The 18,724-nt window shown below is 39.9% G+C and overlaps 1 protein-coding gene across 1 annotated transcript in view; it reads right to left on the minus strand.

Annotated features, from left to right (window-relative positions):
- RAP2A (RAP2A, member of RAS oncogene family) overlaps positions 1 to 13,887 on the minus strand; it is a 34,840-nt gene extending 20,953 nt beyond the window's left edge. Inside the window, exon 1 of the mRNA XM_035003157.1 lies at positions 13,502 to 13,887. Within this exon, the coding sequence (XP_034859048.1) occupies positions 13,502 to 13,815 (314 nt within the window). The 5' untranslated portion in view covers positions 13,816 to 13,887. The remainder of the gene's footprint in view (positions 1 to 13,501) is intronic.
- Positions 13,888 to 18,724: the final 4,837 nt, after the last annotated feature.

The following is an 18,724-nucleotide window of genomic DNA, read 5'->3' on the forward strand; positions in this document are numbered from 1 at the left end:
GGACCAAATCTCCTTCCCCCAAACAACCCTTTCCTTCCATGAATGTCCAAGTGTTTCCCTCAATCAAAAGAGATGATCTGTTCAGAAAGGCCTTAGGAATAAACACTGTCTGTCATCAAGGGCAGCCTTTCAAATGTATGTACCTCTGGGAGGTATGCTCTCATAATCAGGGCGCTGACATGTTAGGCACGGATGGGAACAGGCCACACTGGCTGCTTCCCTCAGGGTAACTGAGGCTGGTAGGCACAGCATTCACCCTGCTGAGCCCGCACGCTGCTGGAGGGTCCTTCCCACCCAGCACTCTGCAGGGCAGCTCCATCACTGAGATGAACACTCTGTTTAGAGCCTTCCTCACTAAGGACCCAGCACGCTGAAACTGGTTAATGGCCATCTGAGAGCAAGAACAGACATTTTTTTTTATGCAAACATTACTGCTCCTCAATGCAAGACCACTGGAAAAAAAAGTTCTGTCTCATTAGTAGTATTATATTAGTCAGTATGCACGAACTGAATTAACCACGGAGAAATTCTTTTCTCATCCCTTGCTCTTCAAAATAAACTAAAAAAACTTATCTTAATTTCCAGTTAGGTTTCATGTATGTGTGCATAAATGTATTTAACTATTTGTCTTACCACGGGCATCCAGCCCTTCACTGTACCAACATCACCGGTGGCCAAAGTTTGTTTGAAGTGTTGGTTCCAAAGCAGATAAAGAATAGTCTTGAGTGTATGTGGATCATTTGGGTGAGGGGGGGAATGATATTTTGGACAGTATAATTTTATATACGCTGTAGTTGGATACTTACTTTGCTAAATGCAAAAACAAAAAATGATATAAAGATAAAGCTTATTTTTTGTTTCTTAATCTATATTAGATTATCCTTGATAATCAACTTTTATCTTTAGCTAGGCTCCCAGCTATCTTCCCTGACGACTAGCTATTGTTTTTTTCTCAATTTTCCACAAATCAGTTTTCTGTTCTAATGCTTTCTAAAATAATTCTGCTCAAACCATTCTATAACCAAATACAAACAGGAACTAAGATTTCATTTCCAGGGAGGATCGAAATATACTAAACATAACAAAGTGAATGTATCATTGTGGGCACTACTCTTATAGACAAATTTTTCATTTCTACAAGTTACAATGCATGAAAAAGTCCTTAGAAAAGGTGGCCTAGTAAAAGCAATGTTTTCTGGCGGAAAAATATTTTGAAACTTAGAAATCAAATTGTTTTAGAGAATGCATTTTGTCCCTCTCTCTATATACCATCAACTCAACACTGTCAAATATATATTCACTTACAGAACATTTTGGCATACCAGAAGGACAGATACTACCTTGTACTGATTTTGCATAACGCCCAGAGCAATGTTATGCAAATGAAGTGGGTTAAACTATAGTATTTAATGTTGACAGTGATGACTTTTATACAAAGACAGATAAGACTTCTGCAATCAAATTATTAAAAAGCTGTCAACATATTTCTCTCTCTACACTAGCCATCTGTCTTCTGTCTACCTATCTAAACTGGCCATATAGAGTGTTAAAATTGTCTTCACCCCCTGTATAGTTTTTGGTATTCATAAAAAGGTCTATTATCATTATCAACTTAAAGACGTGTTATTTAACAAATACTTATTATATGTCTCATCACTTTTTTTTTTAAGATTTTATTTATTTATTTGAGAGAGAGAGAGAGAGCACAAGACGGGGGAGGGTCAGAGGGAGAAGCAGACTCCCTGCTGAACAGGGAGCCCGATGCAGGACTCGATCCCGGGACTCCAGGATCATGACCTGAGCCGAAGGCAGTCGCTTAACCAACTGAGCCACCCAGGCGCCCTATATGTCTCATCACTTTTTATAAAGTACTCCTTATGCTTAAAATACATGTACTAAAAATCATCACAATTCTTTGTGAGTCACAAAAACATACTGTCACCATTTATAGCCAACAGAGTCTCTACGGGAAGGCAAAGACAAAACACTCAGGGTCTATGCTAAATTTCTGTAACATACCGTACTAGCAACTTCAGACACAGATGAGAAAGCAATGGGAAAAAAAATGGAAAAACACTACCAGATTGGCTATATAGTTTATCTAGATATGGTAAGGCAATCGCAATTGAGTCTAATTCTTAAGAAATCATGTGGCAGTACACTGTTTTATAAAGTCAGATAAATGCTGGAGTTGCATTCCTATGTGTGTGATTTTTGGGGAAACTTTACTACGGATATTTTAGGGTTACTATGTAAAGAAACACTACATTCATTATCTCGTTAGTATTATATCCATATTACAGAAGTTGAGGTGCAGATAATGTTAACTTGCCCCAAATCATGTGACTAATAAGTACCGCGAATCAGCTTTAACCGGATTAACATTATCTTCATAAATAAGATCAGTATGCGTGGTAAAATAAAATAATAAGTTAGAGCAATTATCATATATGCAGTATGTTATTATCACTGGAAACCTAACGATGGATGAATTTAGAACTCAGAATAAAACAACAAAATTCTCCATCCCAGAATAGAGAAAAACACTCTCTAAGATTTCATTGACAGAAAGCTGTAAAGATACCTAATAAAGCAGAAAATACTAATATGTACTGAATTATTAATATGATGTAGTATTTCCACATCTGAATTATTAATTTTTAAGGGTTGCTCCTAGAATAGAATGAGAAATAACACTCCTAAATGCTTTAAGTAAAGGTTTATAACCTTTCTCTTGGGTAATTCTACTAAGTGATATTAAGATATATATAATTATGGTCATCTTCATCTATTTTTACTGTTAAAGGGAGAGCTGAATCAATGTCATCCTGGACAGATGCACCAAAGCTCTAATAAAGATCACTTTCCCAAACCTCCTCAGCAACCTGTTGTAGTGATGGATAATCCTTGTAATAAGCACACATCCCGGGCTGAATCCTACTACATCTCTTTCTGTTTAAAGTCTTCACAAGGCAGGACCTCTCCTGCCTTACCAGAATGAGTAAAATTCCACGACAAATGAGAAAGAGGTCCCCATATTTCTAATATGCACAACCAACAGAAATAAATGCTTCTTCAAAGATAGACTTTACATGTCTTTTTGTTTAGTGACTAAATGTTATCTTTCTTTGTAATGGAGAGTGCATTTACTAACTCATGTTAGGAAGCACTTCATTTTTGTAGCATTTATATAGGGTTGTTGGAAACTGGAAAAGCAGGAAAAGATAAATGCTGTTTCCAACAATTACAGAGATAGTTCTATTTATTTTCCTTAGAGTACAAATATTCTAGGATAGCAGTTGTCAAATTGTGAGTGATGAGATCAATTTAGTGGATCAAGAGGAACATTTAAAAACAATGAAATAAAATTATAAGAATAAAATAGAAAATATAATACAAGGAACATAACAAATTTAACTATTATTTCATGAAACTTGTATTTATGCTGTGTGTACCGTCACAATGTAAAATGTATTTCTTACTGAGGGCCATGATTAAGAAAATGTGAAAGCCACTGCTGAGAGAATACACAGAAGTAGACAGGGAGATGTGTTATTTTTTCAATACTTTGTTTTTTGACAGAAATAACAATTTAAAAAAAATGTGAGATACGGATGAAAGAAACTGAAAAAGACACAAATAAATAAAAAGATATTCTGTGCTCGTGAATTGAAAGAATACTGTTAAAATATCCATACCACTCAAAGCAATCTACAGATTCAATGTAATCCCTATCAAAATCCCAAGGGCATTTTTCACAGAAATAGAACAAATCTAAAATTTGTGTGGAACCACAAAAGACCCTGAATAGCCAAAGCAACTCTGAGAAAGAAGAACCAAGCTGGAGGCATCACACTTCTGATTTCAAACTATATTACAAAGCTACAGCAACCAAAACAGTATGGCACTGACATAAAAATAGACACACAGATCAATGGAACAGACTAGAACACCCAGAAATAAACTTATGCATACATGGTCAACAAATTCACAACAACAAAGGCAAGACTATGCAATAGGGAAAGGATAATCTCTCCAGTAAATAGTACTGGAAAAACTGGACAGCTACATGCAGAAGAATGACCCTGGATCAATATCTCCACCATACACAAAAATCGACTCAAATGGATTAAAGACTTGAACATAAGATCGGAAACCACAAAACTCTGAAGAAAATATAGGGGGTAAACTCCCTGACACTGGTCTTGGCAATGATTTTCTGGATGTGATACCAAAACAAAGGTAACAAAAGCAAAAATAAGTAAGTGGGACTATATCAAACTAAAAAGCTTTTACAAAGCAAAGGAAACCATCAACAAAATGCAAAGGCAATCTATGAAATGGGAGGAAATATTTTCAAACATAGATCTGATTAGTATCCAAAGTATATAAAGAACTCATACAACTCAACAGAAACGAAACAACAAACAACCCAATTAAAAAATCGGCAGAGGATCTGAAAAGCCATTTTTCCAAAGAGGACATATGGATGGCCAACAAATACATGAAATGGTAATTTAATCATCAAGGAAATGCGTCTCAAAACCACAATGAGATAGCACCTCACACCTATCAGAATGGTAATTATCAAAATGGCAAGAAACAACAAGTGTTGACAAGGATGTGGAGAAAAGGAATTCTTGTGCATTGCTGGTGCGAATGCAAACTGGTGCAGCCACCATGCAAAACAGTATGGAGGTTCCTCAAAAAGTTAGAAGTGGAACTACATATGACCTAGCAATTCTACCTCTGGGTATTTATTCAAACAAAATCATTATCTCGAAGAGATATCTGCACCCCATGTTCACCGAAGCATTACTTACAGTGGCCAAGACATGGAAACCACCTAAGTGTCCATTGATGGATGAATGGATAAAGAAAATGTGGTATGTCTGTCTGTCTGTATACACATATATCCACACAGACACACAAAAAGAATATTATTCAGCCATAAAAAAGAAGGAAATCCTGCCATTTGAGACAAAATGGATAGACCCCGAGGACATTATGCTAAGTGAAATAAGTCAGAGAAAGACAAATACTGTATGAGCTCATGTACACGTGGAATCTTAAAACAAAAGAAAAGAAAAACCTGAACTCACAGAGAACAGATAAGTGGTTGGCAGGATGGGTGGGTGTGTATGTGAACACGTGCACGCGTGCATGTGTGTTTGTGTGTGTGTGTGAAAGAGAGAGAGAGAGAAAAGGGTGAAGGTAGTAAAAAAGTACAGATTTCCAGTTACAAGATAAGTAAGTCCTGGAGGTTTAATGTACAGCATGGTGACTACAGTTACAATATTGTAGTGTATATCTGAAACCTGGTAAGAGAAAATTGTAAAAATTGTCATCACACACACACACACACACACACACAAAACTGCAACGATGAATGGTGATGGATGTTAACTAACCTACTGTAGTGATCATTTTGCAATGTATACACATATCAAATTATCATGTTTTATGGGGAGTGACTCTTCTAAATGTTTTAAATAAACTTTACAATGTTTCTCTTGCATAATTCTACTAAGTGGAAAAAAAACTAAATACGTTGTATGTCAATTATATCTCAATAAAAATAAATTTTAAAAACACAAAAATTATAGATTATATTTGCCCTTAAAATATCAATTTTGGTATGTTTTCAAACCTTAAACATATTAAAAGAAAGATTATTAGAGAAAGTAAAAAACAGAACAAAGCGAAAACAATAATCTATCCAATTCTGACAGTGAATATATTTGAGCATTTTGAGTAAAAAGAATGTATACTTCACAAGTGTACTTAATTTACACACTGTCATCTATTTTAAATAGCTTATTCAGATAAGAGTTTTCAGCAATATGCAGTATCTTCAACATTAAGTAATAAAATGAATCAGATTCGAAGACTCCCAATGTTGCTTTGTTACTGGACTTACCAAACCATGATTTCAATACAATATGCTGCTGATATTTGATTCAGATACCCAATAATTTTATTTTGACTCACAGGCCTAAAAAAATTTTTTTTCACAGTTGTGACCTTTAATATAAACTGAAATGCATTAAAAATCAGGCTAATGTAGGTGTTTTATTAGGGTTTTCCTACAAGAATAAAAGGTGAAATAGTTGGAATATTGGGCCCAATAGTTCTAAAGAGATTTCAATCTTTTGGAAGTATAAAGTTAAATCTATTGCTTTCAATAGTATTCGGTATATACCATGTTAACAACTAGAGATATGCTATTTTTAGATATTTTGATAACCTTAAACTTTACCAACATATCTACATTTTACTTACACACTTTATGGAAATGTAGATGTCTAAGATCATCGCATTACCATTACTGGTATTATTCTACTGAAGGGCACAGTTTGATCTGGTAAAGCATAACGGTATGTTTAAGAAACTTAACTTTTCTCTGCCAGGCTGAGAATAATTTTTAATATAATTAACCACAACTGTGAAGGTAAGAAATAAAAACTATTTCTGTACACTCTTAAAATTTCATGATGCATTTCCTATGGAAATAATATCTCTACATTTATACTTTTGTAATTATTCTGTCTCCATCAGTTTTACCTCATATTAGAGGCTACTCATATCCAAACCCAGATATTTTTCCAAAAAAACTGTAGAGTATTACAATTCTTTTTATTCCGTAAGCCAGAAAAATATAAGTACATAAGAAAATAGTGGGTAAGAACAGAGAGAGAGAGAGAAACAGATAACAAGGAAAAGTGAAAACAGAAGCAAAAAACAAAAACCCTAGAGTAGAATCACACATCCTTCCCCAGGGGCTTAGGTTTAAAGACAATGGCTAAGGAAAAAACTGTGTAACCAAAATTACCCTTGATAAAAAAAAAAAAAAAACAAAACAACACCTCACGAATTAAGTATGGTGTACATGCTTTTATGTAAAGTTTATTGCTTAGAAATATACATAAATGTATAATCTATGCATTTTAGTGTGACATATAATTTAGTGGAAGAGGACCCAGAGAAAACACTCAAATGTATTACTAACTGGAAAACTTTAACAAATAACAGGATTCCAACTTAGTTGGGTCTTCCTGTTGGCTGAGTCATCTAGAGACATTTTATCAGTTCCTCCACCTTCTCCTTAGTGTTTACCTATTCATTACTCCACCTTTTCCTAAAGAGTGCTAGAGAGTCAACATCATCCACTTGCCTGGTGACCCAAATATTTCTCATTGGGTGGTCAGTGAGGTCACCTTCAAATCATCCATTTGTTCCTGCCGGAGGAGTTATGTCAATATGCAGGGACAGGCGATGTATTTTGTCTGTGTGCAGTAGTAGAACGGTTGGCTACTTAAATTACTTTTGCCCCCTTTCCCTTTAAAAAAAAAATTATAGGAATGATCCCTCTGATTATAGATTTCATTGACACAATTATCACCAAATCTTAACTAGACAAGATTTGCGGGTCACAGGTTGCTCATTCGTTAAGGCTCATATTGAACCCTACCTCTTCCCTCATGGCGCCCACTAGAGAGAAGTACCAACAGCATGTTAGAGCCGAAGGGAGATCATCTGCTCCATCTGCAAAGTGAACTTAAACAATTCCAATCTCGGGATAGCAAAGAGAAAGGCACGATATTGTAATGTTCTAATTTCATAATGTGGCAAATACAAGTTTCCCCTTCAGCAAGACAATACTTGGGGCTATAAAAAGTGACTCATGACTTCTAGGTGCTCTGTACTTTGGAGGCCCAGCTTCCAATGACAATTTTGGTTACTAGAGGTATCAAACTGGGGAAGAAGGTGTTTGTGGAGGAAGGAGTGGTGGGAGACTCTAGATATTCCACTTACTTGGGACAAACATTTGATGTATTCCCTGGTTTTGGCTCCACAGCACCAATCTGTCATGGGTCAAGATCTATGTGTAGCAATTGGCCATCTGCCTCTATTTTAGAGAAGGTTTTTATGGATACTTATTGTGAGGAGAAAAAGTGCAAACGATCAGTTTGGTCACTTAAAAGTGATCGCTTAAATGATATAGAAATATTAGTAAAAAAAAAAAATAGTAACGAATTTCACTTTGGGTAGTGCAAATCAGCTGTCTCTTCCCGTTCTCTTTTTCCCAATCTTAAAATTCCCCCCATGCCTTCTAGCCTATATAGTAACGTGTGAAGCCTCCTCTATATATCTTAACTCTCAAGTGCTATCCTTGGCCATATTCATTTACAATTCTATTTCTGGCCATATCCATTCATTTCTCTCTCTCTCTATTCTACCCAGGAGGTCTCATCTACTCTCCACATCTGAACTACAGGGAGGATCCTGAGTCCTTACATTCATATGTAAAGTGATCTTTCAGGCTTTATTCAAATATTCTAATTACTTATTAGGTGCATCTATATGGATGATTACCATCTCCAACACAGAAATAATGTCCCCCCACTATTCCTCTGTAATCCCGTTCACTCATGTTCAAAGTGTCCAAGGTTACATTTGACCCTCCCCCCCAACTAAGTTTAATTCATTCTTTACAGTATTATTCGCATCCCTTCTTTCCTTTCTGTTCCTGCAGATATCATGCTAATTCAGAATCTTTCTACTTCACACAAAAACTAGGATAGATGATCACAATATTGCAGGATCATTCCCCCTAACTCTGGTCTATTGTCACCAAACCTTCTATCACATCATCTCCATGTTATCATTTCTATACCAATTTTGATCACGGTCCTTTACTACAAGATCAAGTCCAAACTGTTTAACCTTCTGTAACTTAGCTTTACATTTTTTAGCCTTACCTCCCTCCTTTCACACTTGTATATGAATTCCTAGTTTAGCCAATCTGGTCTATTTAACAGCCAACAAATACTGTATGAGTTTTCCATGCCACTTCCTCCATCTGGAAGGCTTTGGAGCTCCTGATGCTTCGAGATTCTTATTAAACTTCACCCCTTCCCTTGTCACCCCAAGTAGGTACAAGTACTGTGAGAGAATGTTAAGAGCTGAAGGGATACCACCTACTCCACGCGCAAAACGGACTTTTAAGAATCGTCTCTCCCACCTATAAAATTAAAATGTTCAGGGATACCAAGGCTAAAGGACAATAAAAATAATTTTCTTTCCAAACACTGGTTTTCTTTCAACACTTTTTTCTTGAGCGTTTCCTCTCTGCCAGGAGCTTGTGCTAGCCACACAGGACTAGAGTTTAATGAGAAAGACCGACTGCACGTCTATCATCACACAAATAGTTCAACTTCGGTGAGTGCTACAAGAAGAGGGAAGTTCAGGGTAGCAGAGAGGTCTGAGGTATGCATGATTCAGGGAAGGCGTGAGGCATGACATTTCATCCAGTGTGGGAACACAGGAAGGAGTTAACTCAGCTTGGGAAGGGAAAGAAGGCTTCCCTGAGGAGGAAATCTTTTAAGTAGGGGTGAAAATGAGTAGGAATTAACTGCAAAAGGTAAATGCTACATGTACAAGGAAAGCCCAGACAGGTACTTTCAAGGAACTAAAAGCAGGTGTGGGTGCTGGAACCTAAGGGACGAGGAGATTGAAAAGGTGAGGCCGGAAAGGCAGACACGGGCAGGAGCATGCTGCGCCTCGGAAGGTCATGTAGAAGATTTCTGGGCTTTATTCTGAGAACAACAGGCCTTGAACGGCATGTTCCAAGACACTTTAAGTCAGGATCATGGCCTACCCGGGGAGGAATGGGAGAAGCAATTATGAAATCAGAAAAAATTCTAGTTTTATTTCAACTGAAACATATTCTATATCCCTATCACACTTCCTTGAGTGTGTGTTCTCATCTGAAGTCAAGCTGAAAAAGGAAAGTATGTGAATTAACAAATACAGCCTTTTTAGTTGGGCCACTTGGCTTGGACAGGAGGTAGTGTAAGTAGATGAATGCCTCTGCACCTGTAAACACTTGAGGGAGTATGGGCTTGTTCTACATTTTCTAAGAGCACAACATTCCATACAAGAACAATCCAATAAAAAGCTCCATTTCACTGTCCCTGGCCATGAATTGGTGCTATTCTTGAAGTTAAATCTTCAGTCTCCTCCCCTTTCCCATAAGGCCTTTAATAAGGGAAAATATTTTGAGAATATATGAGCAAAATTTTTCCAAGGGTTGTTTTAATCCCAGTTGCTTTTTATTCTCATCTTGTCTACATCAGGCGATGAATTTCAAAAGGCAGTCACAACTTTATTTCCTCTAAAATTACATTTATATCAAGGATAAAATTTAAAGAAGATAGGGTGACAAGGTTATTAATAAAAGAATAGCTGGAATTTTGGAGCAATTTCTGTGTTCAAGGTATTGTGTTGGACACCTTAAAATAAATTATCTCATTTAATCCTAATAAAGACTTTGAAGGGTGCATCTCATTCACAGATAAGGAAACTGAGGCTTACTGCTTCCCTGCAATATATACACCTTAGACCTGTACTGCCCAATATGGTAGCCTGCAGCCACACGTGACTTCTGAGCACCTGAAATATATCTGAATTAAAATGTGCTGTGAGTGTAAATTACACACCAGATTTTGGAAAATTTAGAATAAAAAGGAAAGTAAGATATCTCAATTTTTGAATATTGGTTACACATTAAATTGGCAAATAGTACATTAAAAAATGTCTTATTAACTTTATCTGCTATAATTTAAAAAAATAAGCTACTAGAAATTTTTAAATTACATATGTGGCTCACATTATACTTGTATGGAACAATGCCACCCCAGACCAAAAGCTGGGTATTGAATTTGCCAGTAAATAACAAGTTCAAAGCCAGCCTGGTATAGAAGAAGAGTACATGGATTGTAACAGATCTTGGTTTAAATCCTTCCATCAGTGACTGGTCTTGGGTAAAATACCGAATCTCTCTGCACTTCACTTTTGTCACTGGCATTATGGTGATATTAAATACCCCCAAACAACTGTTGTAATATGTAAAGCAGCTAGTGGGCAGAGAGGAGGGAATAATTACTGAATACTTCCTATAGCAACTGCTTAATTTAAAAACTGATTCCCAAAAAGAACAGAAAATTTACTTATTTGAAAATCATGTTTTTTTGTTTTGTTTTGTTTTAAAGATTTTATTTATTTATTTGACAGAGAGAGACACAGCGAGAGAGGGAACACAGGCAGGGGGAGTGAGAGAGAGAGAAGCAGGCTTCCCGCTGAGCAGGGAGCCCGATGCGGGGCTCGATCCCAGGACCCTGGGATCATGACCTGAGCCGAAGGCAGACACTTAACGACTGAGCCACCCAGGTGCCCCGAAAATCATGTTTTATTCTCAAGTGGGAGGAGTTAAATTACTAGCACATTTAATGCTTACTTTAGCATCATATAGGCATTATCTATTATCTTCTAATATACATAATATACACAGATCCTCTCTTTCTATGTAAGTTATTTATAATATGTTATAGGCTGGGAGGCCAGATGATAAAATTAGGGTGAGGTATAGAATGTCAGAACACAGAAGGGCCCAAGGGGTCCTTACGGATATGATGGATGAATTCCAGTGAAAAGAGTTTATGAACTTGACGTCAGCTGACCCATGGTTTTTTTACATCAAGAACTGAGACTAGTGAGTAAAATGACACCTAGGCAAGTAGAATTTTACTTTTTTTTTTTGCACCTTGGTTGTGGTGCAGACAAATAAATAGTTTCACCATACCAGGTTTAGATTAGCCCACTATTAGTAATCTCCACTAAATCATAAGAAACTACAAAATCATGTGGACTAAACTATCTGAGGATATTTTGCCATATTCTGACCCCTAGGCTTCTGTCAAGAAGTTTGCCCTTTTATCAATGTTTGAATTATATGTCTACACTTAAATGTGAAGTTTGGAGCAGATGGGGCATTCACTTTATTATCTGATGTATGTATATGGCTTAAGATTGACACGTGACAATGTATTAGACTGCCCTGTTCTGTATTTTTTTTTTAGTAGTATGGGGGGTGGCGTACTAATTAAGGATTTCAGTCACTGCAATGTAGCCCCTTAAGTATACACTTATTAAATTTAGCACCAAAACTACTCGTTTGTTATCTACAGCAATTAACTTTAAGAAAATGAGACTGGAGAAGTAAAAAACTATCAGATTTACAGATCTTAGAACGGCAACAGAGACCATGAAAATATTCATTTTATTCTAGTTTGAGTTTTAGCAAGAAATAATATACAAAATTTTGTTTGAGCTATTAAAGTGTATGCGCAATGAGTTAAAGGGGGATGGGGACAGGGCATCCCCTTTGATCATATGTTGATTTAAAAATCCACCTCTTGTAATGAATTTTTGAGTACCTACTGAGTACACATGACTTGGTCTTTGCTCTTTCAAAATAAGTGACTCTGACTTACAACGTGATTGTGTCTACAGTTCACTTACAACTATCTTTCAGTAAATGTCTTCAAATTTAGGGCTAAAGCTAGAGTTAGGTAGAAAAAAAATTACACTATATCAAAATTATTAACAATTATTAACTAATAAGAATCACACAGAACAATAATGTGCAACCAGTAATTAGAAAAATTTGCTAAAACTTTGAACTGAGATATTATTACATTTTTGATGCTTGAAATTATAGGAAAATATATACTCATATTTAAGAGAAAACAAGTATTTTAAGCCATTTAAGCTACAAGCCATATTTTCAAAATGCACACTGTAAAAAAAAAAAGAGTTTATATCAGGAAAGAGCTTGTTTGCATTAACTTTAAATTAGCTAATACTTGAGTTACACCTTTGAAGAAACTTCAGTTTTGTTTCCAGGAATGCTTTTTTCCCTTTCTTTCTTTCTTTCTTTTTTTTTTTTTTGAGGGGATAAGGCAGTTGGATTAAAAAAAAAGTTAAGCCGCATTCTTTAACGTAAATGGCATATCTGGGCTCCTATATGCTAATAACTCTCTCAACCTCACTGAACTGTTAGGACGTCTTCAAATAATTTAATGCCTTTAAAGTTTCGTCTTAATTGCACAGTTCATTTTTGTAAAACGCCTTGGCACCACTCAATCTTTTAAGAGAGGAGAAAGGTGTCTTTCCTCTGGACTTGACATTTTTACCATATATGTGTGAGCAATTTTGCTGTCAAATATTGCCAAGGTAGATTTTTTTGTTGTTGTTCAATCTGAAAATGTCTCCACTATGCCTGCAGAGCTCCCCTCTTTCCCAACACAAACCTACCCAACCCTTTCTCCCACTGCAAGTTTTAAACTTTGTTTCCTTTGGGGTTCTGCACAAGTGCTACTAATAATATCCAAGAGACAAAGAGCTGTGCTGTAGGTTCACGGGATGCCAAATTTGAGTTGTGAAACAAAGCACTCAAATTTGAGATTCAAGATGATGGTGGTGGTGATGCTGGCAAAAAAAAAAAAAAATTATTATAGAGCATGAGACCCCCAGAGCCATCTCCGCAGACAGCTCCCCCTGTCCACGGCCACCCAGAGCACGGGGGAGTTCTGGCCCCGGGACGTCGGCTGCCGGCAGCACCGCGAAGCCCCCTGCCCGCTCCCCCCGGCCCCCTCACCGCTTCACTCGGATGATCTGGTCCCGCATGGGCTTGATGTCCTGGAAGCTCTGCTGGTTGACGAGGCTGTAGACGAGGATGAAGCCCTGGCCGTTCTTGATGTACAGGTCCCGCATGGACGCGAACTGCTCGGTGCCCGCCGTGTCCAGGATCTCCAGCACCGACGGCGACGAGTCCACCTCGATCTCTTTGCGGTAGAAGTCCTCGATGGTGGGGTCGTATTTCTCGATGAAGGTGCCGGTCACGAACTGCACGGTCAGGGCGGATTTGCCGACCCCGCCCGAGCCCAGCACCACCACTTTGTACTCGCGCATCGTCCCTCCGCGGCCGCCGCCGCCGCCGCCGCCCGCGACATAGACCTACGGCCGCCGCGCTGCGCCCCCGGACCCTGCGCCGGCGGCCGGCCCCGCCGCCTCCCGCGGCCGCCCCCACCTCACGGCCGCCGCGACCCCCCGGGCGCCGGCGGAGGGAGCAGCAGCCCTGGGCATGGGCCGAGCCGGGCGGCAACGCGGCCCGCGGGCGCCGGCAGGCACTGAGCACGAGCAGCCAGCGAGAGCCGCCGGAGCCACCGGAGCCGCCCAAGCCGCGGGCCCGCAGTGCCACCCGCCCGCCCCGCCCCTCGCGCCTCCACGCCCAGCTCCCCGCCCGCTGCCGCCGCCGCCACCGCAGCTTCCTCGGCGGCCGGAGCGCGCGCCCGAGCGGGAGCCGCAGCGCTGCCGGGGGCGGGGCTCGGCGACACGAGGCGGGGCTCCGCGGCGCAGCCCCGCCCCTGCTCCCCGTCGCCTAGGCGACCGGCCGCGCGCGCTCCCGGGAGACTGCGCCGTGCGGAAGCCTCCGCTCGCGGTTAGATAAACAACCTCCTCTGCCGCCCAACACCACCCTACCCCGCACGCCCCGGCGAACCCCAGGGCCTGCGTCCTGAGCATGCGCAGTTCGCTTGCCTGAGCCGGGAACCTGGTCAACTGGAGAATCCCACGCTCGGCGTTTGGGGGAGACAAGATGTTAGCGGGGCCGGAGCAATCTGCAGGCTTTAACGTGAGGCGGAGAGTGAAAAGAAGAAACGGGCAAGGCTCAAAAGGAGGTGTTGGTGAGGGATTTTGCTTGACACCACCCAGTCTCTCAGTACTGAGAGTTTGGGTTTTTATCCTGCATCAACGTAACGAGAAGCCTTTTTGAGGGAACGAACATAAATACAACGGAGCGAAGCTTTCTTTTAAGACTCAGAACGCTGAGGGAGGGGTTGCAGGGCCCCTTCTGCCCACTGCCCGAGGTGGCGAAGGCGAGTCCGCGGAAGCCAGGCGCACGCCCGGTGACGTTGCTGGGGGTCCCGCCCAACGCCCCCAGCCCCGCCCTGCTCCAGCGCCGGCCTGGTGTCGAGCTCTTCCCACGCCCTCTCAGCTACGGGCGCTTGGAAAACCGGGAGAACGGAGCTCCCACCCGCAACAGAAGGCCCAGGGACACCTCATAGCAACAGCTAGCTGGGGCACCTAGTAGGAAGCTGGGATTCAGTCCAACCAACCAGATCACGTTTCTGTACCCCATGGTATCTTTCTCGGCCAATCGAGAGCCACTTCATGCCACGTGACACCCACCCGTCAGCCAATGGGGGAAACTCTAGTCGCAGGATCAACCAACTCACCTCCCTTTGCCTGGCCAGGCTGGGCGTTTGCTCCTGCGCACCTCTGCCAACCAATCGTAGGTGAGCTGGCGAATGACGGAGGTTCGATGTGAGCCAACCAGGACTCGCGATTCCCTTGCCACCTAGGGCCGGTGGTATGGAGACAGGGAGGCTGGTGGGGTCCGGGAGGGGTCGGTCGCTGTGCCCTATGCTGGCAAGGAGCAAGGTGTTTTGCGGGCGAGAGTGATGAATTCTGCGTTTAACGTCGTCTCCTTGGCATGCTGCCTAAATGATGGGCATGGAAATGGTGCTGAGGGAATGTGGGCTGAATCGTGGGATGAATCGAGAAAACAGGGACTTTTGTCTTTAGGGTGAGAAATTTTCCGGTACTTAAGGAGACATACTGCAGCAGTTGGCACGGGTCTTCCATGCGTGCCTCCTGAAACATTTTTTTTTTTTAACTACTTAGTTTTTTAAACTTACCGTTCGGTCTCTGTAGCATATGTTAGTTGCACTTTCATACCCGCAACGTCAAATTTAGAAGTTGTATTTCCAAGTATTCCTGGATTATATTTTGTAATAACTGGTTATTGGATTTACCTTACTTAAACTCTGTCCTTCTCAGACTAGTCTACACTCATCTGTTACTAAATCACATTTCTTGGGAATAATAAGTTTCTGCAGTTCTAACGTTTGATCATGGCATACCTCTTCGCCCTTTCTCTTTCCCCACAAGGTCATCATGTAGAGAGGATGTTGGTCTGAGTTCCTGGAAAAACCAGGTGTTCCTTTACCATCTTTTCTGTCAATTGTCAAACTACTACAAAGGTGTACTTGGATTCAGCAGTGTTCTATTGCTCTGTTAGTCCATTATATTAGAATGGAGAATTTATATTTGCATTATCTTGCTATAGTATAGCACATACCAAGTTTTTGCTTAAAATAATTGAGGGCAAGTGTCATGTCAAAATGTGTAATAAATATAACTCAGTCTTCATTTCTTGATTAAATGTTGTCAAAGTATGAGAGGTAATATCTGAGCCTCTGGAATCAGCAGTGAAGGCAGATTGCAAAAAAATTCGAATCAGAAGAATCTTTTAAGATCATGGAAACCATAGAGGATCTGATATCTGATTCTAGATTAGTAATGTGAAAAAGTGAATTAAAATTAAAAGAAATCACATCTGAACTTTTTTGGCAGGGATATTTCAAGAAGATGTTGTAGATGAGTGCAGTGTTCACCTAGCTTTTTACAAGTCTCATATTTTGTGTGAAACTTGTATGCTGATTTGAGGTTACTTTAGCTTTGTAACAGTCACACTTCTTTTCAGAAGAAAGACAGACTGTCTCTTTAAGATCCAAATAGTGCATCATGGTGATAAAATTCCTAGGCTTTTTGAGAAGAATCAAACTTTCTCTCTTTGTATAGATCATTACAATCTGTGTAGTACGTTGCATTGCAATGGAGCAGAAAAATCATTTATTTTGGAAGCAAATAAAGGTCCAGTGGCTTTTTGTTTTTGCTTTTTGTTTTGTTTTGTTTGGGTTTTTTTGGAAATTTGCATTGGGATTGTGAATCCACAATGTAACCTTAAGCAACTTTCATTTCCTAGGTCCCCAGAAGTTGAGAAGCTCTGGATTGCAGTGCATCTGATAGAAGTTGTCACACAAAAAATAGTGAGTGGGCTCCCTAGTCACACCACTTAGCATAATAAAGAATAGGGGAGCTTTTTGACATTTTCCAGGCTGTTTTCTCTGACCTTTCATTACTGCTGACTTTTCTTGATAAGGAGAAGTATACAGACGGCCGCCCTTAGGGTAGTTGCACCTCATTTATATTTCTCATCTTGCTATTTGATATTCATTCTCAATGAATTCATATTCATTTGATATTCATTCTCAATGTTCATTCTCAATGTTGCCATAAGGGTAGATTTTTAACCACTAATAAGCAAAAGAAACATGATAAGCAGGTCATATTTTCTTTCGTCTTCTGTATTATATGATGATACTTACCTAATTTGAGCCTTTATGTGAAATACTGGTTGAAGGATTAGCTTCCATAAGAAAGGATGTCAGAACGTGTAGAGAATTTTGAAGATTTGGTTGGGAGATGGGTGTCTGTCTCCTGATTCCTTAATCATGTTCATTTTTATGCCAGCATGAACTATCTATTCTGAGAGTGATTTTAGAAATAAAAACTTATGTCTCCATTTGTTTGTGGGAAAGACAAAATAAAAATGAGATAAAATGAAATTGAATTTTCTCTAAGAGCTATAAATTTGTATGATAGTGAAAACTTAACACTGTGCACTGATACTTTAGGGTTTCTTTAGCTTCAGAAGGGTATTACTGGAAGAAAAAAAAAAAAAGAAAAACACTTCATTTCTCCTCTCCCCACTAAATCTGAGAGTTATCTCATCTATACCCAGATACCCTCAACTGTCACACTTTTGTTACTATGGAAACCCAGCTCCTTTGCTTCTGTGAAAGATGTTGGAAAAGGTGGGATGAAGTGGGAAATACACTGTGTTTGGGGACTTTCTGACTAGAGCAAAAGGCAAGTATGTGAAGAACTTAATATAAACTAGTTAGAAGAGGATGTCTGTAATATTAGCAGTGCTACTTGTCTATGAAACCCTGATTCCTATTGCTTCCTATTAAAGCCTACATGTGGGGGCGCCTGGGTGGCTCAGTCATTAAGCGTCTGCCTTCGGCTCAGGTCGTGAGCCCAGAGTCCTGGGATTGAGCCCCGCATCGGGCTCCCTGCTCTGCGGGAAGCCTGCTTCTCTCCCTCCCACTCCCCCTGCTTGTATTCCCTCTCTCTCTGTCAAATAAATAAATAAAATCTTAAAAAAAAAAAAAAAAGCCTGCATGTGTGTGATTAGCCATAAAGGGGAAGGGCAAGTCAAGTACATTTAGAGCAGAAGACATTTTCTTGGCCTCTGAGGCTCCTAATATAGTTGAGAAATGGAAGTATATATAAACAGTGGAAAGGAAGGGACAGAATATACTTGTTTCTTTTTTGAAAATGCAATATGTCTCAGCACTTTTGAAAAGAAAAAAATGCAGAAATGAAGTGAGTATGTAAACAAGTCAACGAAAGAAACCTTCTGGTCAAAAAAGTAAATGTTATTGAAGGAAAAGGCTTAATGATTAAGATACAGGAAATAAAAAGAAAAAAGCCTAAGGAAACTTAAAAGCTTGAATGTTCAGAGGAAAATAGAGCTCCAGTATGGTTTGTTTAACACGGCTGAAGAGTAAACACAGTGTTGCTGCATTCCTAGCAGAAGAAAGCAGCCCACCTTTCTTCTAGGTGAAAAATATAGGGATGAATCAGGATTGATCATTAATGGCAGTCCTCTCGTCTTTGCCCAGTTAGTCCAACAGTAGGCACATGACTCAGTTCTCATTATTGGAACTGGAAGAAGCCACGCGGACTGGGGGATTCCCTGGAGTCTGACAAGAAGGAGTAGATATCCCCATTGTTTTGGTGCCATTCCCCTTGCTTCCTGCTTTGCACATTGAAATAAGAGAATGTGGCCACCATCTTTGGGCTGTGATGCCTTATGGCTGAGGTTGCAAACCAGCGAGCTTCAGATGGC

The sequence above is a fragment of the Mirounga leonina genome, unplaced genomic scaffold (genome assembly GCF_011800145.1).
Source record: "Mirounga leonina isolate KUSES-001 unplaced genomic scaffold, KU_Mleo_1.0 Mir_127, whole genome shotgun sequence".
Classification (NCBI taxonomy): domain Eukaryota; kingdom Metazoa; phylum Chordata; class Mammalia; order Carnivora; family Phocidae; genus Mirounga; species Mirounga leonina.